Source organism: Triplophysa dalaica, chromosome 1 (assembly GCF_015846415.1).
Source record: "Triplophysa dalaica isolate WHDGS20190420 chromosome 1, ASM1584641v1, whole genome shotgun sequence".
NCBI classification, from domain to species: Eukaryota; Metazoa; Chordata; class Actinopteri; order Cypriniformes; family Nemacheilidae; genus Triplophysa; species Triplophysa dalaica.
The window spans coordinates 4,476,345-4,498,820 of record NC_079542.1 but is presented as its reverse complement, the minus strand read 5'-3'; the positions used below and the strand labels follow the sequence as shown (position 1 = coordinate 4,498,820).

The 22,476-nt window shown below is 37.7% G+C and overlaps 3 protein-coding genes and 1 non-coding gene across 5 annotated transcripts in view; 1 reads left to right on the top strand and 3 right to left on the bottom strand.

Moving 5' to 3' along the window:
- The window catches only part of dennd4c (DENN/MADD domain containing 4C), a 57,595-nt gene extending 54,615 nt beyond the window's left edge, over positions 1–2,980 (bottom strand). Inside the window, exon 1 of the mRNA XM_056745847.1 lies at positions 2,735–2,980. The gene's annotated coding sequence lies outside the window, so the exon portion shown is untranslated. The remainder of the gene's footprint in view (positions 1–2,734) is intronic.
- A 700-nt stretch (positions 2,981–3,680) lies between these two features.
- On the bottom strand, positions 3,681–11,912 carry haus6 (HAUS augmin-like complex, subunit 6). The gene is given in 16 exon segments (XM_056747294.1): positions 3,681–4,645; positions 4,732–4,858; positions 5,542–5,640; positions 5,730–5,886; positions 6,600–6,693; positions 6,771–6,870; positions 7,103–7,235; positions 8,106–8,299; positions 8,812–8,985; positions 9,093–9,147; positions 9,224–9,286; positions 9,499–9,643; positions 9,877–10,009; positions 10,684–10,762; positions 10,844–10,939; positions 11,236–11,912. Coding segments are annotated over 16 exon segments (2,412 nt in total). The 5' UTR covers positions 11,346–11,912; the 3' UTR covers positions 3,681–3,992.
- Positions 5,074–5,204, bottom strand: LOC130432000 (small Cajal body-specific RNA 8). The gene has a single exon (XR_008908386.1). It is a non-coding gene; the product is annotated as a small Cajal body-specific RNA 8 (non-coding RNA).
- Positions 11,913–16,693: 4,781 nt separating the features above from the next.
- On the top strand, positions 16,694–21,825 carry LOC130418887 (uncharacterized). Of its 2 annotated transcripts, none has more exons than XM_056745118.1 (14): positions 16,694–17,142; positions 17,450–17,725; positions 18,642–18,701; positions 18,929–18,991; positions 19,333–19,434; positions 19,637–19,696; positions 19,829–19,879; positions 20,038–20,094; positions 20,230–20,283; positions 20,428–20,526; positions 21,039–21,107; positions 21,204–21,269; positions 21,346–21,411; positions 21,526–21,825. In XM_056745118.1, the coding sequence occupies exons 1-14, from the start codon at positions 17,088–17,090 to the stop codon at positions 21,585–21,587; spliced, it is 1,140 nt and encodes a 379-aa protein (XP_056601096.1). In that variant the 5' UTR covers positions 16,694–17,087; the 3' UTR covers positions 21,588–21,825. The 2 variants fall into 2 exon arrangements, with proteins under 2 accessions (XP_056601096.1, XP_056601175.1); XM_056745197.1 differs by having other exon boundaries at positions 16,699–17,142; positions 19,360–19,434.
- Positions 21,826–22,476: the final 651 nt, after the last annotated feature.

Below are 22,476 nucleotides of genomic sequence, written 5' to 3'. Positions count from 1 at the left end.
TTCCATGTAAGGGGACACGCTGTGTGTGCAGACAGAAATAGCTTATTCTGAGGTTATAAAAACAAAACGCTTCATTATGTACGGCCTTTATCCACCTCTGAAGTCAAAGTTATGTATATTATATTGCATAACTGTGAGGAGATCTTACTAAATATTACACACAGCACCTTTAAGCTAAAGCTGTTGATACAATCATGTGTATCTACAAACCTTTTATTACTCATTAGGACGTTGCAAGATAAACATGCAATGCAAGTGGCAGAATAAAGACATCAACGCCTGTCAATATCAATAAAGATCATCACAAATGCCCGCTGATTTACTGAAGGTTGCAAAACTATCAGGGCATTTCTAATGCATATAGAGCTTTCTGGCATCTCACCATTTGCAGGAAGGAACACTAGTATGTTAAACATGGGGGTAATCCTTCAATTTGACTGACAAATACTAGACCAGTGCATATGGGAAGGAAGATGTGATGATATTGCATTAAAAAAATCATGTTTTTATTTTTTAAAGATCTGTGAAAACCTAACTTCAGTTCCACTATCATGACCGCCAACAGGGCCAGAACAGCCTCGAACACAAATCCTAACAATAACTCTTTATAACTCTCTAAACATCCCATTATCGTTTCCACTCGTCTCCAAGATTACATAAACATTTCCAATGAAGATGCAGCGAGCGCTCGCCAACAGCATGTTATCATGTGGTTTCACGTTTCCCTTTCACGTGAACGGCCCTGCCCTCCTGCCACATGGTCTCCCTTTTGTCATACCCACAATGCTTCGCTTTTACCACCAACAGCCACTCCTGGGGATTGCGCTTTTTGATTCACACAGTCACCTGACACAACCTTGAAGTGCACCAGAGTGAATGTAATGAGGTACAAGGTCAACACACATGCACACAAACATGGAGGAGAGGCAACCTTCAGCCTACCGATCATAAACCAATATAACCTACACTTTACAGACACAATGTAAACTGAGACGATGTCAAAATTAGTCTGATCAATCGCCTACATTCAAACCAAGAAATGGTGTCCAGACTTAACAAGCTTTTCGACACGACAAAGACCAGCAAATAGAAAATATTCATTTTCATAGGAGAAGGGAATGGTTGACAACAAAGTATAAAGAAGAAAAAGCACGCAAGACTCAAATAACACAGATAGATTTCAACCTCTCGTTTGCTTTTGATGACATATTAACTTTAACAACATACTTACATCACAAGTTGTATTGTGATATAAAACAATCTGGGATAAAGTAAGACACGTCTTGCCCACCAAATTAATTGAAATGACTAAAAAGCATTGAAAATATTTCAATACATAAAAACAGTGGAAGATTGTAGTACGCTATACTGACTATACTACACTACACAACACGACAGTGCATTATAAATAATGTAGCATACGCAAATATTCTGCAACTACAGTCAATTTATAAACTGTAGATAACATTGTTGTTTATTTTAATATTTACCACAGTAAGGAAATACTATAGTATACAATAAGCAAATACTACGCTGCAATACTTAGTCAACTTGGCCCAAACACCCTATGTATTATATATTTGTCAACAATCCCATGCATTATTGACACACTGCATTCGAACCAAGAAATGGTGTCCGGACCTAACAAGCTTTTCGACACAACAAAGACCAGCATGTAGAAAATATTCATTTTCATAGGAGAAGGGAATGGTTGACAACAAAGTATAAAGAAGAAAAAGCACGCAAGACTCAAATAACACAGATAGATTTCAACCTCTCGTTTGCTTTTGATGACATATTAACTTTAACAACATACTTACATCAACAAGTTGTATTGTGATATAAAACAATCTGGGATAAAGTAAGACACGTCTTGCCCACCAAATTAATTGAAATGACTAAAAAGCATTGAAAATATTTCAATACTTAAAAACAGTGGAAGATTGTAGTACGCTATACTGACTATAATGTATACTATAATTGTATACTATAGTATACGATAAGCAAATACTACGCTGCAATACTTAGTCAACTTGGCCCGAACACCCTATGTATTATATATTTGTCAACAAACCCATGCATTATTGACACACTGCAGAAGACTTATAGATGAATGACTGACAAACATTGGACGACTTTGAAAGCACTCATGAAGCACAATAACTGAAATCAGACAAGAGGAAATAAGTAAGTAACGTTCATGTCAACAATACAAAAGCCCCGAAGAAGTTATCTGGCTTTGTGTGTAACTTCCTGGGTTCAAAGCAAAGCGGATGCGTCTTATATCGCCGTTCGGTTTACCTATACGCCGACACGCCCTACAGCACCTGCACGCTTAAATTTAACCTTACCTAACCTTACACCACAGGTGTGTCTTTAAACTTTGTGAAATATCCGAGCAGACAGCATCGCAGGTGCGTTAATTGTCATTAAGCGATTAGAATGCCTGACTAGACAGCACACTAGAATTTGCGACACTGCCGATGTCTCTGGAGGCCCGTGAACGAGCTCCAACTGTTGCATCTTCACTAAGTAGGGCAACTTCACACACACGCAACTCGGCCAGCTCGACTTTCCATCTCCACACAATCCGAACGCGTTTTAACGCAACTGTCGCCCCCCTCACGGAAGCAAACGCGGGTCGAGACACCCAACGCGACATTTTCGAAAGCGTACGTTAGAGAAAACGCGAGAACTCGGCACATTAAACAACTTTAAACCCTGAAATACGTACCAGTTGTTCCGACCTCTACAGGAAACGCGTTGACATGTAGGCAAGTTGCAGGTCAGCCCGCGTCGAGCGAGAATCAAACGCACGTCCGATGCGCGCACTACGTTCGCCGCTGGAAACTTTGTTGCCGTCCAGCTCTAGTGTGTACGGGAGCGAGCAGGCGCCATGTTTGTGTTGTTACTCAGTCTGGTGCGCTCGGGTTTCTGGCTCTGTCTCCTAGAGGCGGATGGACCCGCCCATGACCGATTCGCTGTTACGCATAGTTTATTCACGAGGTGTGTTCGCCTTCAGGCGCTGCGCGGATGGAGCGGCTCGTGACGTCGAAGTACCGCGATGCAGAGTTGAGAAAGCGTGTGGAGCCGTCCGCTCTCGCGATACTTTGATTTCATAGAGCTCGAGGTCTGCGGAGCGCCGCATGAATTTGAGCGCAATCCCGGTTTACAGGCAAGTGCGCCACAAGTAGTAACAGGTGGCGTAGCACACATTTTAGCTTCAGAACATAGTATATACTGTAAGTGTAAAAGAAAAGTATGAAAGTTTAGGTTAGTTGACGTAAGTTATATTAAAACAAACTTTGTTAAAAAATAATCTTGTGGTATATATATTTTTTAGAATTAAACATTTTGCAACATAACTGTGCCAACACTAATTTGTTGATACAAAACATATAGTTACACTAAGCAACTATTGATTTTTGTTAAGAGCTTAGAAGCCACTTAACACCAAAAAGTCAGAGTTCATTTTTACAAACTTTGTGTAAAGGATTATTCCTTTACAAAAAAGTTTGTTTATAATGTACAATTATAGTTTGGATAGGATTACGATTATTCAAAAAATAATGACCCTAAACCTTTGAATGTTGTAGTGTAGTTTTAGTTATGTTAATTACTGGTGCAAGTGTTCACAATTTAAACTGCAAGAGGAAACGTGATGGATGGAAGAGAGGATCTGCAAAAATATCCTTTATTACAAGATGTACCACATCTACATTTTTCATTTACCTCCTACATTGTAAGAGGGAACAATTTCAGTCATTAGAGCATACTAAACGTTTAGTTAAGAGTTAAAAATCATGAAAGAAAACGCATGTGGTATTAAGGAATGACAAGCATTTACCTTACAGACAGTACAGTAGCATTGCAAGTGTTTAACAGCAAAGTCACTGTGATTAGTCAGAGCAAGAGAAGTACATGAAATCATATTTAGCAAATATTCCACATAATATTGACATGTAAACCATTAGAGTCATTTTATTAAGATGTTAGTATTCATCTAAACTTAAGTCAACTAAATTAGGCAGTGTGAGTTTCTCTGCAAGAGGAGGGGAGACGTTCTCGAGCTTGTCCAAATCCAGAGAAAATAAAGTTTCATCACCACCCCAAAGGTTCATCCCTGAAGTCTTCTGTGAATGTACTGGGGTTATTAAATCAGACTTGATGCACGAGTCTTTATTTAAAGTGGCATCAAATGACAACAGTAGAGGACTTTGTCCATCAGGAGAATGTAATCTAACAGGCAGCAGTAGTAGTTCTTCATTCTCCTTGTTACCCTGGAGCTCCATTGACCCTTCACTGTCAAATGACATCTCATCCTCAAAGAGTTCTGGAAGCTCCTCGTGAGCAATGCTGAATTGAATAACATCCCTTGAGCTTTGGTTGTTGAGATCCTCCAGCTGTGAGGAGTCCCATGACACAGTTGAGTGCAAGGATGCCCCCTGCTGGACAGGAGGGAAAGTGCACAGAGGAGCTGAAGTGTCAAATAAAAGAGATGGCTCTGGAATTGATAGGTTCACTTCAGCCTTGGCACGAGGCGTCTTAAGCCAAGACAGGCTGTCTTGAGGAGTCCAAGAAGCTTGCTTTTTCTCACTCATGCCTTCCTCCATAGCTTTTCTCCATGAACTTCTTACATCCTCAACTGGAGTGATGTAAAAAAATGATTACTTTCTACAAGTGATAAATCCTACAAGTTCAGCACTCGACTAGCATTGAATTAAAACTTACTCAGGCTTTCAGGTGTGCGACAGAGCTGTTTCCTAGATGAAAATGGGTCAGATATTGCGTTGAGTAACTGCCCCAGGTCCACGTCATTCCTTCCATTGACTGGACTCATGATCACAGCATCTGCAAACTAAAAAAAAAAAAAAACTTGACTTCCACCTCTTTTAACCACTCAACTCCTTAGCACTTTGTGATCATAACCGAAAATAAGTGTCACAATACCATTCATGCTGTGATTTTTACCACCAATTTGTATACATTATATTCTCTCCTACTTGTAAATCCCTTTGGATAAAACATCTGCCAAATGAATAGATGTAACAATCTTCAGAAGTTTTATATGAAGCTTGTCTGCTCCGTATCTGTCCGTGGCGATTTCTCTCATTTCGCACCGGTCATCAGAGAGCAGGTATGATATAGGGAGAGCTTGTGATGGGCGGGTCACTGCTCAGGACCGCTCATGTATCAGTCTCCCAGATAAAAAACCTTCAGTTTAGTGTTGTATGCAGTTTTTAATCTGCATAGTAGTCTCTTAAAGTACATTTATGCATTTGGCAGACGCTTCTATCCAAAGAGGCTTACATTGCAGTAACCTATAGATTTATACTTGGGTATGATTTATACTTAATAATAATAATTATAATTATAATTATTAATTATAAATTGTATGTGCAATCCCCTGGGATCAAACCCACAACCTTGCGGTGTTGACACAATGCTCTTACCAATGAGCTACAGGAAAGCTGTACACTAGTGGATCCTTCTAGATTTTGACAGTGTACTTAAAATCGAAAAAAGTGCATGAATACATACTTGATTGGCCAAGTTGTCACATTCCAAATCTAGAATCTGAGCCTTGTTCTTTATGATCGAGGCCTTTTTCTTTGAGAGCAGAGATTTCCTGTGGCTGGCCTGCGAGACAGAAAAACGTCAAGTTTTATTTTATAACCATTTGTGATAAAACTGTATTCATGTGAAATATGAAGCACAAACATATCTACCCGTACTGGACTGGGCGTCTGGACCACAGGTTGAACTTTGACTGGGCCGGTCAAACGAGTTTCACATGGAGGAACCTTACAAGGATTTTCTGTTCTTGGGGAAAATGAACCATCAGAGGAAAGCAGCAGGCTTTTATCTGCAGTTGGCAATGAGGTGCTGTTGAGAAATTCAGAGGGAGGGTTGATGCTTAAGTTCATACTTTGGTAAACGGCACAGATTCACACGATCAATTTCACACTTAAGGCCCGGTTTTACAAACACGGCTTACCTTAAGCCAGGACTATGCCTTTAAACAGGGGTGTCCAATGTCGGCCCTGGAGGGCCACAGTCCTGCAGAGTTTAGCTCCAACTTGACTCAACACACCTGTTTGGAGTTTCTAGTCTGCTTTGTGAGACCTTGATTAGCCGTTCAGGCGTGTCTGATTAGGGTTGAAGCTAAAATTTGCAGGACACAGGCCCTTCAGGACTGACTGTGGACACCCCTGCCTTGAGTTAAATTAAGATACTTGTCACTTATAAAAATGCCAAAGAAGAATACATGACTAGTATAATACATTTTAAAATATTCCTGGTCAAGTTGTATTCAGTTAAGAAAGGTCACACATACATTGAAGTCTGGGACTATCCTTAAACAATTCACCAAAAATTAAAATGATGGTGGTCAATGGGTGTGGAGATTTGTTTGGCAATGTAAACAATATTCCAAATATCTTTCTCTGTGTTCATCAGAACAAAGAAATGTATACACATTTAGAACAACAAGCGAATAACAACTCGATGTCGAGTAAATGGCAGTAATTTCATTTTTGGGTGAAGTATCCCTTTAAGGCTTGTCTTTGAAACCTGGCCTAAAACTACCGGTTACATACTTTTTGAATTCCGGCTCCAGGTGGACTTTTGATTCCAAATGGACTTGCATTTTCTCCACATTAGGTCTTCTGTTAGACGTTTCTTCTAGAGGCTCTAAATTTAAGAAAGAGGACACTAAGTTTGCACCAGCAATTAAAGCAAGATAATTAATGAGGAAGCCATTAACTTACTAGGTAGCTTGTGATATTGTGAGATGATACTAGCTTTAAAGCTAGCCTCAGAAGCTGGCTCAAATGACAAAGGAGCCATTGGAGAAACAAAGTCAAGAGCCTGTTAAAAAGATCGTGGGTTTGAAAGCAGAACAGAACATTTGACAAAAGTAGATCAGGTTTACCAAGAAAAATCCATACGGTGACAACTTTAAGCACGCTGTATGTGTACCGCTGATGTCTGATAACAGTTGAGTGTTATAGGAAAGAGACCTAATCGCCAACAACCCAATCTGATGGAGAACAGCGACTATAAAGTTTGGCTTTATAACCAAAATACTAAAAAGTTAAACTCACAGGCTCTTCTTCAAAAAAGAAACCAGTGGTGTGTTTTTTAAACACTCAGCCCACTTTTTCTCCCAGTCCTCTTCCAGCATCCGAATGGAGCTTTGGATATCTGCTGCATCCTCTCTGACAAGTTTCCTCCTGGAGAAAGAATAAAAACAAAATCTGTAAGTGGACTTAAAATGATTTCATTATCAAAGAATACAACTTAAATTGGCTAACTGTGTTTAGAAACAAACAAGAATGTGAAACCTCCAAACACATTCTAGCCACTGACGGATTCTAATGCATTTATACTACAGGTGTGAAATCAGTGGGCGTGGTCACAGATTGCCAACACATGAATCTAATCAGGAACTTGCAAACTGAGTCCATCCAGCAGGTGATGAGTGTTTAAAAATTGGACATTTAACAAACTATATTAAAATAATCCAGTATCATATTAACCTATAAATAAGACAGAAAATATGAGATAATATTAGACAAATATGTGACTTAAAGGATAAAAAATATAAATAATATACAAAGGTGCAGTTTAGTTATTTGCAAGTGTGCCAAGTATGTACTGTGTATTACAATTGTGAACTAGACGTTTTTATAACCATAAAAAATTATATGTATTTACATAAAGTATAAGATATAACGCACTTAAGATATATTGTTAGTTAGTAAGTTTACTTTATTGTCTGTTACTTGAACAGAAATTCATCTTTGACACTGGCACAACATACAACACATCCACATATCACATAATAAAACATCTTCCTATACAACACATAACTGACTTTAACAACACATTTTGAACAGTTTAAAACAATTGGTTTAAAATGGTTACCGCTAGTGGGATAAATTTTGTTTACATGTATTCCTTTTAACTATCGGCATGTACAGTCTACGCCCTGAAGGAAGAACTTCAAAGTCGTACTTCATTTATTGCACTTTAGAATTCCATCCAAAATAATAACGGAAAAAAATATATAATTATGTATGGGTATACTATCACATTTGTACCTTATGATCTTGAGGTTTTCTTTGGAACGGCTGAACAGCAAAGCCTGTTCCTGGAGATCTTGGTGATGAAGATGTTTAGTAGTTCCTGCAATCTTCTCTCTCTCCTCATGAAGGAGACATAAGCCCTCATTCAGAACCTCCAGCAGACGCAGGAGAACAGGCTGTCCTGCCTCATACAAGTTACCAACACTGGACTGTAAAATAAACACACAAACCGTCTATAACTCAAACAGAAATATTAACATTTTCCACTTTTAGGACAGATATTACATGTTAGATAAGAAAACTCAATTTATATTTCATGTTGGCATAGCAAAACATAACATTTTACCCAAGATATGAGCTTGGATTTAGAACTAAACAATTTATATGTGTGTCCGTTTTATTTTCTCTGTTTGTATTTGATTGATGTTAAAAGCACATTGGTGAGCTGTTGCTGTATGAATGAACGTATATAAATATGAGTTGAACGGCCTGGTTCTAAAAGTCAATATGTCTTGTCCCGGTACTTTCAAAAACAATGCCAAGACATAGAAATACATGTTCACCTTAGTCTAATTCACAAACTAATGACCAATATTTCTGTGTTATCAGTTTGAATAATTCTCATGAATTATGACTTCCTTAAGGAACTGAAAGTCAGTACAACTTTTAATCTCACGGTTAAGAACAATTAGGTATCTTTTGCCTTTCCTACAACTCTAACCTGGTGTGATAGCCGCTCCAGTCTTTCACGCAGAACTGTAGGTATCTTCATACTGAGATCCTGCCCATCTAAAGTGTACTGGTCCACCTGTCCATGGATCACACTCTCCACTGCTTTTCCATCTCCCTTGAGGGTGGATAAAACTCTGTCCGTCTCAGCCCAAAGCCCTCGCACCTGAAAACATAAACCAAATATATCATTGTTAGAATAAGGGTAAATAACAAAACATTCTCAGGTTGGTAAGAAATAAATTGTTAAATAACAATTAAAAAAGAACAAACCTTTCGAATTTTTGCAAAAATTTCTCCCTCTAAATCTGTGTTGCTAACTTGTTCCCTAAAAGCAAAACGTATACGGTTTAACCATTTCATTAAACTTTTTTAAAATGTACACACATTTATAAGCTACTTACGCAAGTAAATGTTCATATTTGGCATCTTCTGCATCAAGGTCCCTCAATGAATTCTCCAAACCTCTGAAAGAAAAGAAAATTGTAAGTTTAACAGTAGGTATAATATATAACCCTATACATTTTGAATATGTTTAATTCCTAGATGTGGCATAAAAATAAGGTCAGCCCAAATCATTTGATTTCTATACTTTTATTGCTAAAAAACTTTTAGCTTCCGTGTAGAAAAGCCCAAAGTCACCATAGTCGAGCAGTCATATTCTACAATTGTCACTCACTTAGCTCTTTTCTGATAGTCTTGAATGAGGCGGTCCTGCTCGACAGTCACTCTCTGAAACTGTCTCTTCACCAACTGAAATCTTTTCATCTCCAGCTCGTGTGAACTTGAGGAAAGTGCAGCAGCTTCTGGGACCCACGTGTCATCTAAGTGTTCCGTGACAAAGGTAGAATATGATAATATCAGCAAGCATAAACATTTGTTACAAGAATAACAGAAAAGTTTCCAATGAAACTTTATATTTATATCATGAATAATGTTGCTGTTTTGTACAAAATAAACTTAACCACCTATCCCACCCCTTTCCCCATCACAGGAGTTAGCATTATAGCAGAGCCTCTAATATATCATTGGTCAAATCATTTCAATAACAGCTTACCTATGGCAATTGTCTTCAGTGTTTTCAACATGACATGTTTGGCTAAGTGAAGCATCAAGTTGATAAATCTTGGTCCAGATGGGGAAAGCAAATGTGACGCAGCCACCTTGGGAAAAGCGCTACCTTCTTCATTCTAGACATAAAAAGACATTTCAACAGTTTACTACAGCACAAACTCAAGTTAATACTGAACATCAGTGTGTTAGTTGATAAACTTTCAAAATTTATTTTGGGTTTTAACACAAAACATACTATAAACGAGACAAACAATATAATTTAAATGATAAACAGAAAATGTGAAATGCTATAAAAAGTATAGCCCTCCGAAATTCTGTGTTTTTAATATTCAAATTGCATTTGACAAAGACTTAAATTCATATTTTGACAGCACAAAGTTTAGCTTCTTCAGACCATTTCATGTTTTGTAGATCTGGCTGGTTGAGCATTGAGTCAGCAGTGTAAAGGTTGTGGGATCGATTCCCAGGGAAACATACTTACTGATAGGAAAATATGGCTCTAATGCACTTTGTTGCTTGGATCAAGCACATCTGCCAAATGTCTGACTAAATGTAAGCCAATATCAAATTATTTTGCAACATATTAGACATGTATATTTACTTATGCATTTGGCAGATGTTTTTACAAGCGACTTACTGTCCATTGAAGGTATACATTTCATCAGAGCATGTGTTCCCTCGGAATCGAACCCACGATCACTGGTGCTAATGCAATGCTCTACCAAGTGCACTGCAGGAAGAAGACACAATACTACCACAAAACAATCAACAACACACCGAATACACATACCGCTATTTCTTGAAGCCATCCAAAAGTCACCCTGCGAAACTCCGCGTCACATTTATGATCCCATATAGGCCAGCAATGTCTATGAAAACAACATATACTGAATACTAGTAAGACAGCACATATTATGGAAGCAAAACAATGTTTCAATGCAAAGCTCTACCTGAAAACGTCCTGAAGACGTGTAGGATTCAGTTTCTCAAACAAGAAGTGGATGACAATATAGGAAGCTTCTTTGTTTGGCTTATCAAACATGTTCCTGTGAGGAGAGGGACAAGTCAGTGACGTCATACAAATACACTGTAGAAACACGTCTAATACACTCATCAACAGGATATAGCTTTCATTTACTTCTAGACTTTACTGTTTATATTTAACGTCACTTGTACATTTTATTAAAAAGGTAATGTGCATAATAGTTTTATTTTTTAAACGAAAGTCATGGTAAGAATAGTCTATATCTGTCTCGAATGTAGTGTATACTACGCCGGGTACAGAACGCAAACAAAATCAGTAAAGTTAGCTAAGAAAAGAAAATGATAGTTATTGACTTACACTCCCAGATTAAGATGTTTAATGTTTTTTGCTGGGACATCCGGTTTGAATTCGAGACTCTGGAGACACCACCATAAATACTTGCCGTTCGTCTTGTGGAGTTTAGACATCTTGCTTTTTTTCAGAGCAGCAGGCTAACGTAGACGAATCTTACGCCAATAAAACAACAAACAACGCGAAAACTAGTGACCGAAATCCATGTACACATTAGAAAACATAACTAGGCGCGACTGGTTTATTTCTCAAACTGAACGAAGTGTTTACGTTTATTAAAAAGCGAAACAGCTTCCTTCTAACCGCCAAATTATTTGAGCGTGTTTACGGCGCGCCGGCTGCGTCTCAATATGCGTCACCAACGTCTCGTTCCCTCGTTTGAACTTCGTTCATATTTCACATTAAGTGGCTGAAGCAGAATGCCACGCGCTTCGTGTGCTCGATCTTCATCCAGATTTGCGCGGGTCTATGCAGTTTATTTACACTTTAGCTTTTAGGCAGGCGAAAAGACGACATCGCTTGGGCAGATTTACGTGTATTGGAACACGACCGCTGAGATTGGGCGGGGGCTCTGTGACGTTAGGTTGGTTTTACGGCAAGCGAAAGAGATCAACCGTTTCAACAAAGGCAAAAGTATCGAAACACCGCGAGAGAAGACTACACCCCAATTTTTAAAAGCACTCTCGCGTTATTATGATGTCATCCGCCTGTCGGATCTTGCGGCGCCGCATCAAATCGAACAAGCCTGCATTGTTCAAGCTTTTCTAGACGCTGATTGGCCGCTTTTCTCCGCTGTTATATGTTCAATTCAATTCAATTTAAGTTTATTTATATAGCGCTTTTCACAATGTGTATTGTTTCAAAGCAGCTTTACAGGGGCAAACAGGAAAAACAGAAAAGTTAAAACACAGCACAGTGCATGGTATTTATACAACGAGTAAGTTCATTCTAATAAATAACATCTAATTTCTAAATAAATAAATAAATGAATGAATGCAGTCTCCCGGTGAGCAGGCCAACACTGCCCTGCTGTGGCGAGGAACCCAAACTCCAATGATTGATTAATGGAGAAAAAAACCTCGGGAGAAACCAGGCTCAACCGGGAGGGCCAGATCCCCTCTGACGTGTCATAGCTGCACTCAGACTGGTGACATGTGATTTTAGTTTAGCATTTAATACAAATATTGTAACTTCAGCATTATTAAGACAAATAGTCCGTCTTTGCTCTTGGTTGGGGATGTAGTGGTCTGAGCTGGGATGGTCCGATGGTCATATTTCTCTTGGCAGCTGGAGGAATTGCCTTAGATGGAGCTGGTATGGTCAGTCCGTCTGCAGCTGTATCTGGTGTAATCTCAAATTGGGGATGGGCATCTGTCGGTCGTCTGGACATGGTGGAACTTCTTCCTACCTCGGGATGGGCATGGGGAGGGGCATCTGTCGGTCGTCTGGACATGGTGGAACTTCTTCCCAGAGGCGGAAAGAGAATAAAGAGAATAATTAGCGTAGCTGCTGTTCATTAACTATGCATTAAGTGAAAGCTTGGCTGAAAAGATGTGTCTTTAATCTAGATTTAAATTGGGAGAGTGTGTCTGACCCTCGAATAGTATCAGGAAGGCTATTCCAGAGTGTAGGTGCTACGTATGAGAAAGCTCGTCCCCCTTTGGTGGATTTTGTTATTCTAGGTATTGTCAAAAGTCCTAAGTTTTGAGATCTCAGCGAGCGTGATGGGTTGTAACGTGATAAAAGCTCGGTTAAGTAAGTAGGTGCTAAACCGTTCAGGGCTTTGTAAGTAATTAAAATAATTTTAAAATCAATGCGATACTTAATGGGTAGCCAGTGAAGCGATGATAAAACTGGGGTAATGTGATCGTATTTTCTTGACCTAGTAAGAACTCTGGCAGCTGCATTCTGAACTTACTGTAGTTTGTTTATCGATGATACAACGGCGCCGCGTGCCCAGTGGTCAAAACCAAGCTATTGCTAACTTTTTTGATGATGCTTAAGCTAACATTGCCTAAAAGAGAATGTTTATTAGCGATGTTGACATTTTTTAAATCTGCAATACAAAAACTTGATAATCAAAATTAACCAAAAGTGTTTTGTGTTATCGGTGACGTCATTACTGTAATCCACGTTAAAAATGTAACCTGCAATTTGATGTTTTATACAGAGATGGGGATATAATGGCAAACATTCATTTATCGTACAAGAAACACAACGTCTGTGTACTGTTTGATCCGTACTATTATTTTGGAGAACGACGTTTTCATAAAAATAAGTTGTCTGGAGGCTTTAGTTCAGACACGCTTCTCATCCAAACGGAAAGATATGTTGTTTTTCTGACAGCTGCTGTCGGTCAATAAGACTGAACAGAAACAGTGTTAAATGTTGTGTATACATGATCTCTAAAGTTGTCCTTATTAAGGTTCCTCGTCTTGTTCTAAAGACAGTTGACCTATTTCTGATTAAATTCGTGGTTGGCATGTAAAAATAATGACAGCAAGGGGTGGAAACCTCCGTGAACGAAAATAGTTTTTACACTACAAGGGAAACTCCAATTTTCTGAACTGTCTTTATAATTTAAAATTAAGTTTCTGCTAAATGCTAAAATGAATAAAAAAACATGTGTTAGTTATATCTATTAATGTGCTCTTTCTTTAACTTTTCTTTAAATATCACACACAGTACACTTAAACACTCAGTATCAATGCTGAATGTGACCGCACACATGATAAGTTATTTTCACTTTCATCAGATCAAGAATGAATGCGCACACACAAGAATGAATGCGCACACACAAGAATGAATGCGCATGCACACACACACACACACACACACGTTTGCACAGCTATCTTTACAAAGACATACAGTTGTGTTCAAAATTATTCAACCCCCACTGAAATTGATTGTTTTGGTCGGTTTGACATTGATTATGATCATTCAGTCATCCTGCTTACAATTAAATCAAAGAGGCACGTGTAGGTCAGACAAATATAACATAACATTTATAATGAAATAACCACAAATGTCTTTTCTGAGCTCACATCATTATCAGTTTTATTCAACCCCCAAGTGACATGCAATCTTAGTACTTAGTACAACATCCTTTTACAGTTATAACAGCTTTTAAACGTGAAGCATAGTTGACACAAGTGTCTTGCAGCGATCTACGGGTATCTTCGCCCATTCATCATGGGCAAAAGCCTCCAGTTCAGTCACATTCTTAGGCTTGCGCACTTCAACTGCTTTCTTTAAGTCCCACCAGAGGTTCTCAATCGGATGAAAGTCTGGTGACTGCGATGGCCACTTCAAAATGTTCCAGCCTTTAATCTGCAACCATGCTCTAGTGGACTTGGAGGTATGCTTGGGATCATTGTCCTGTTGAAAGGTCCAACGTCTTCCAAGCCTCAGGTTTGTGACGGACTGCATCACATTGTCATCCAATATCCCCTGGTACTGAAGAGAATTCATGGTACCTTGCACACGCTGAAGCTTCCCAGTACCTGCAGAAGCAAAACAGCCCCAAAGCATGATTGACCCCCCGCCATGCTTCACAGTAGGCAAGGTGTTCTTTTCTTCATAGGCCTTGTTCTTCCTCCTCCAAACATAGCGTTGATCCATGGGCACAAACAGTTCTAATTTTGTTTCATCAGTCCACAGAACACTATCCCAAAACTTCTGTGGTTTGTCCACATGACTTTTGGCATACTGCAGTCGACTCTTCTTATTCTTTGGGGACAGCAAGGGGGTGCGCCTGGGAGTTCTGGCATGGAGGCCTTCATTACGCAGGGTGCGCCGTATTGTCTGAGCAGAAACTTCAGTACCCACATCTGACAAATCTTTTCTCAGTTCCTCAACAGTCACACAAGGACTTTTCTCCACTCTACGCTTCAGGTAGCGCACAACAGTCGAAGTCAGCATCTTCTTTCTGCCACGACCAGGTAGCGTTTCAACAGTGCCCTTTGCCTTGAATTTGCGAATGATGCTTCCTATGGTGTCTCTTGGTATGTTTAACATCTTTGCAATCTTCTTATAGCCATTGCCCTTCCTGTGAAGAGTAATCACCTGTTCTCTTGTCTTCCTGGACCATTCTCTTGACCTCACCATGTTTGTAACCACACCAGTAAATGTCTAGAAGGAGCTGAGTATCACAGTCATTTTAAAGCTGCCTAATTGGTGCTTATTAGGCTTTATTGCTGCTCCCTGATATCCACAGGCGTTTTCAATACCTGATTGAAAACACTTCATTGAACCTCTGTTCTTCAGAGTGGTAGTCTTTAAGGGGTTGAATAATTATGTCAATGAAGAATTCACAAAAGAAACATTTACTACTGTATTACAAAACTAATTGATGTCATTTTAGTTGCATATGGTTCTTTAAGAAGTCCTTGTAGGATTTCATTCTGAATACAATTACAAATGTACACTAAATTCCCTAAAACCATTTACAGCATTGGGGGTTGAATAATTTTGAACACAACTGTACATTGACACAATGCAATCTCTAGCCCTTTACCGTAAACCTAACCATCAGAACTGAGTACCTGACCCTAACCATCACCCTAAACCTAACCTAAATCTAATTATAACATAAACCCTAAAACCAGGTCTTGACTCTCAAACAGCCCTTTAAAGGGGTCTCAGAAAGTGAGAACCAGCCAAAATGTCCTCACTTTACTCTCTTTGACCTCACTCTGCTGGTCTAAAACTCAAACTGGTCCTCATGTACAAGTACACACAAACACACTTTGTGTTTCCAGGTTTTAAACTTTTCCTCATAGAGACAAAAAGGTCTAAATACATGGATTTGTCTTTTACTAGTACATTTGATCCGGCCCACACCAGTGTTGGGTGTAACTAGTTACTAAGTAATTAGTTACTGTAATTTAATTACTTTTCCCTTGAAAAAGTAAAGTAAGGGATTACTCATATGTTTTCTGTAATTTAAATACAGTTACTTTTGATGTAATTAAACTAAATACTTTGTTAAATATATGCGTGTGCAATAGCGTAATTGACATCAAAATTCAAAGTCTTACTTTAAAATCTGTGCTTTAATGTATAATTCTCACATTTGTAATACTTTGGTCAGTTAATAATATTATTTGAATGAATTCAATAAGCCGTTTCATGTATATTCTTGAATCACTTATCTAATCAAGGTTGATGTAGGATATAGAAAGTAATTAGTAATGAGTAACTAAATACTTTTTGGACAGAGTAATTTGGACAGTAATCTAATTACACTATTGAATATGTAATGAGTAACTAGTAATTAATTACTTTTTCAGAGTAACTTACCCAACACTGGCCCACACACACCCCTCATGTCCAGAAGTTCACTTTATAGTTCATTAACCTTGTACAGACATATCTGCACTTTTAAATTAAGTTTATTTAATACAATTCGGTGCTAAAGGTCGGCATATATATGGACCTTTAAACATGTTTTTTAAACAAATTTGTGGGTTTAAGCCAGTATTGATGGGCTACTTCTTTTGGGTACAAGTTGCATTCTGTATTCTCCACGCAGTTCACTTGTAATCCTGTAAGGACTGTGGTGCATCTTTAAGCATGTACTTTTATTTAACCAGAACAAAAATTATTCATCAGTAAAGAATAATTAAACCACAAAGACGCATGTGCTGTGCCCTGACTCAGACACATATACACCAGAAAACAGTAACCACTTCTCTTCCTGTTTCATCTCAACTCAGAAACGGTAGGGCTCATGTAAGACAATGTGAGAGTCATCAGCGCATATTACATGTGCTTTATCAAAACAGAAAAATAGGAACCGTGGGATAGTTTGAAACTTAAAGCGGACGCACGCGTGATTCTCACACCGACAGCAGAAAATGAAGCATTTCGTCTTAATGTGTCTTCTGTTCTTCATTCACACATCTCAGAGCCGTGAGTATCATTATCTTCATTATCATGTTTAGAGATTCTTCATTTAGGGTGAAGGAAACTGTGTAAATACACAACCTGTAACCTGTAGAACAGCAATTAAACAACAACATTTCCAATAACTAGTAAAAAAAAGAACTAAATAACTTTTCAGAAAAGATGCAAGACATCACAAACATGAGTGTTTTATAATTTTTTCCATAAATCTGAGACGGTGAATTATATGTTAAGACTGCAGGACAATAATGAAGTCAGAACAGTTGTGTATTTACAGCACATTAGATTTGTTCATTTGTGTTTGTTTTGACAGAAATACACCATCAGAGTTCCACTGAGGGAGCTGATGTCTTTCTCATCTGTAAACATGAAGGGAAAGTGCAGTGGAGTAAAGGCAGAGATGGAAATAGAAAAGAAATCCTCACTGCAGAAAGCAAGGAGGAGATAAAAAAACACAGTGCAGATCCTCATAACCGTTATAGTGTTCTTGATGATTTATCACTCCACATCAAGAATGTTTCTCTGTCAGATTCTGGAATTTACTACTGTAATGCAACAGCAACTGTGAATCTGACAGTAACAGCATCAGGTGAGTGTTCATATGCTTCACATCATACATAGGCCTACATTTACAGTCTTAAAGCTATAGTCCAAAATAGAGCACATCAGAAGTATAATAGTGGATTCCTCTGTCAGATAAAAATATGCACCAGTTAGTTAATCACACTGTGTATCAGACTGGACCATGGCCAATAGTGACACTTGTGTCTAACATCACACGCACATATATGAAACACAGGAAGTTAAATGCAATCAAATTATGGGAACATATTATTCACTTCCTCGTCTGATTGCTTTGTGTCGTTTTATATGACCCAGTGTAAATCAACTGATGACTAGAATGGATCTCATTCTGAATGTTAATGTTATAATAATGAAAATGAATATGCAGTTAAAAAAACACAGATTTCAGCTACTTTGAGTATAAAGTAATTTCTGGGAACTTTAGTCGTTTTCTTTGGCCAAAGCCATATGACTGACAGGTAAAGCAACCAATCACGTTTCTATTTGTGCCACGTCATGTTAAGAGGCGTGGAAATATCCCCGACCGGTGTACATTCACGAACATGTCAGAAATAATAATTGCAACAACAACAAGTTCATACTGTGAACTTCACATACTTTTAAGAATAAAGCATTTAGTCGATCGTGATGAATCCGCATTGAAATCGATGTAAACACGACAGCTCACTTAGATCAGTCGGCTTCATGTTGTTTTCAGGTCGACCAAACATGCTGAATTGTTTCCAGAAAAGTGTGGCTTATACATTAGACGTTCAGCCAACGCTACGAGGGCGTGACGTCTGAGACTGAGACCTTACCAAAAAACTTGTTTTTAGAAGATGTATAAAGCAGCAGGCCTACGTCAAAGATACTTTACCAAACAAATCCTTCAATTTCCCTCCTAAGTTTGGCTGTTTCTGATATGTTTGCTGTATTTGCAGATTTTTCAAAGCTAACTGCGTCCAGCAACAGTTCAACAGAAGCCACCACACCACCACCAGGTTTATTCACATATACTTTGCATTTATATCTAAATCTTTACAGTAACTATGCCTATATAGTGACCTGATAGCATCCGCGTGTGAGTAAAACAATGTTTGTCAATGCCATCTAGATATTGCCAGAAAGCATTCAAATAATGTTTCAAACACTTTAAGATTATTTAGGATGCATTTTTATTATAAGAGACATTCAGTTAAAGAGTTTTTGTCACTTCTGCCCATTTCAGAGACCACCAGTGTATCTGAAACCAGCAATACTAACCACACAGATCAACCCAAGTTAACAGAAGGTATATATTTAACTTAAATTATTCCTGTTCAGTTTGCATTAATGTCAATGTTTGGGCTTTGTGTTCAAGATATCAGTCTTTGTACACTCATGCGTTGCTTACATTTGATTTATTGAATCATGTTGTACTGCTAAATGCAACACATGTAATCAGGTTTTAATCCTGAGCTATAAATTCTTTTCTAATCTATTTATTTCGTCTCTATTTTCGCATCTGTCTCTATACTATCTCTTTTTGCTTGTTATTAAAAATATAACCGAAATATACAGGTCTTTACCTCAGTGGAGAGAAATCCAAGCATAACCTTTTAATGTTGCCGTGTGTCAATAACTATTTTGCAGTTAAAGAGTTATGCTGTATTTTTCCAGCAACGCCTACATCAGATAACATCAGTGTGACTACTTCCAGTTCTCAACTTAACACCACAGTCAGCTCAACAACAGGTTTAAGTTATATTATTTTTAATTTGTTTTTCTGTTTATGTGTGTGTGCCATTCGTGACATGCATTTTAAACTTGTGTTACACTTTACTGTGTGATTTGTACATTTTCAACCTTCATGGACGAATTTTAACATAATGCCTTGGCGTATCAACAAATATCTTGAATTGAAAAAACAACTTGATTTTTTGTCTTGTGTTTCAAGATTTGAGCAAAACAAGCGCAAGATCAAGCACGAGAACTGAAGAAACCAACAAAAGAAAAAGTTTGTAGAAAACCACTTTTTTGTAGATAAAAACCTTCCCAACCAAGTGTTTTCAGAAAATGTATATAGATGCTTCACCTGGATATTTAAAACATCACACAAATTTCCTGTATTTATGTTTGCATGTGTAAGCTATTTTATCAGCCACGTTGACCACCTCCAGAGCCACCACATCGACAACAGGTTCAATCAAATATTTATTGAATTCTCTAGTTTCTTAAGCAATATATTTTTCAGACATAGTTTTAAATGTTTCTGAAATGCTATTTAGAAAAAAAATTGTGTTAACTCCGTGTATTGTTAATATTTAAACAACTCGTTTTTTTGTCTTGGGTTTCAAGATTTGAGCCCAACAAGCAAAAGATCAAGCACGAGAAATGAAGAAACAAAAACAAAAAGTTTGTAGAAAACCACTTTTTTTGTACTAGATAAAACCTTCCTAACCAAGTGTTTTCAGAAAATGTATAAAGATGCTTCACCTGGATATTTAAAACATCAAACAAATTTCCTGTATTTATGTTTGCATGTGTTAGCTACAGCATCAGCCACGTCGACCAACTCCACAGCCAACTCAATGCCATCAAAAGGTTCATTCAAATATTTATTGAATCTTCTAGTGTCTTAAGCAATAGATTTTGCAGACATGGTTTTAAATGAAAAAAAGTTAACTCCTATAATAGTGTAATGTTAATATTTAAACATAATTAAAACAATTATGTTTCCCCACCCAGAATCTTTTTCAGTGTCCATTAAGATTGCTATGGCGTTGTCAGGAGGTGTTGTTTTTGTAGTACTGGTGCTCTTGCGATGGGCATGGATCAAAAGAAAAGGTGAAAATCAACTTATTTTTGGAACAATCATGTTCATCTTTTTTTGGAGCTTAAAAACGAATTTCATTCAATCAAGTTTGGGAAAACATGCGGATGTATAAGTGATGACCGAATTTTTTGGATGAACTGTATTTTTAAGCATTTAACATAAAGCACAGCATCAATATAAAAGGCCTTCGAAGGTCCAGTGTGTGTGAAATTTAACAGCATCTATTGGTGAGATTGCGAATTGCAACCAACGGCTCATTCCACTCCTTCCTCCTCTCCTTTAAAATACTATGGTGAATGACACAGGACTAAGATGTCGTCACGTTTGATTGCCAAAGGAGATAGCGTATTTACAAAATAAATCATCCAAAGTACTATACATGACCTTTCACAATTATGAGTTTATATTTTTGAAATGGTGCATAAAGAGATTAACCTCTCTGGTGGTAACTTGGCTTTGAGCCTGTGGACCGCACACAAACAGTCTTTAAATCACAAGGTAATAAATGTTGTTTTCTTTTCAGCCGCACTTTCTAACAAGAAGGAGAATATCTACGAGACTGTAGAGGACAGTGATTTTACTGCACAACCTGGTAAATGTTTTTAAACGGTTATATTTGTAAAGTGTGATATATTGATCTTTCATCACACAAAAACTAACTGACAAGAATTGTATCGCTTTTCTTCAGTTCCATCGCAAAAACCAAATGACGCCATCTATTACTTGGCTGGAGATCCTGACATAGTTAAACTTGGTAAGGGAGGACATTTTAACATTTTTGTTCTGTTTTCTATCAGTTGTTGATATATGTTTCTTTAAATTAATCTCAGGTCAAATAAAAGAGACGGATGATCACACATACACTTTGATATCACAGTCGGAGGAGAATATCACTGGTAAAAAATATTTTGCTTAATTATACAGTGGGAATTATTCCAGTATTTTGAGAAATGCAGCTTCTATATGACCTTAATAAATACACTGATGGTTTACATTTTTCTGTTTTCCAGAGCAAGAAGAAGGTGTGCCTTTGTACTCTACCATCGAAGTGGACACCATTAACCAACCATGATTTTGGAGAATAAATTCAAAGAGCGAATATGAATGTATTGAAATTTAGAACTGTGTTAATATTTTATTTCAGTGAAAAAAGAGTTTACACTAACATTGTTTGATTTGAAATGGTGTGTGTCATAGATTTATGAAAATATATCGTAGCTGTTTTCAGCTTCAGTTTTTTATATATTAGTGGATTTATACTTTGAAATGTGCTACTGCTTAAACTTAATGCAATTACAGTTTATTCCTCATCTGTGCATTGTTTTCTTTTTATCTCAAAATCTCAATCATAAACCATTCCTTATGTTGCACTATTTATATTAGCAGTTTCTGAAATTTAGACAGACCCGAGTTTACAGAGCATGAGAAAAGAAGAAGTGTAAAGCTGTTGACACCTGAAGCGTTTTAAAATTTGTTGCACCATTTTTCATGTTAGCGGATGTAAAAAACACAAAGCTAAAAGCAACAAAGGCAAAAATAACTGTCCTCTTTTGCTACATGCAACCACACCATTTTAGACTTCCTCTTCAGAAAGGACATTAGTCAAGACAGGGTGTCTAGCATGCATGTGCAATGTTAATACATATGTGATTTATGATGATTTGATGGTCTTTCTGATGAAGCTGGTTCACCAAGGAAATCTTGCTTGTTGTGATATTTATAAAGTTTGGGACACAAGCATCTGAGACACAACACATGCTTGTGTTCAAATTAAATTAAATTATAAATTAAATTATAAATTATGTTCAGTACTGCTGGTGTCTGTAACAGGACAACCACTGATTTTTCTGTTCAAGAAACGCCTCTCACACATGTGGTCAGTCCATCGTGCAAAAAACTGTGCAAAGTTTAATCTGCATGTATTGCTTCTCTTGCTGCACGTGTGACGTGTGTACGCTAAA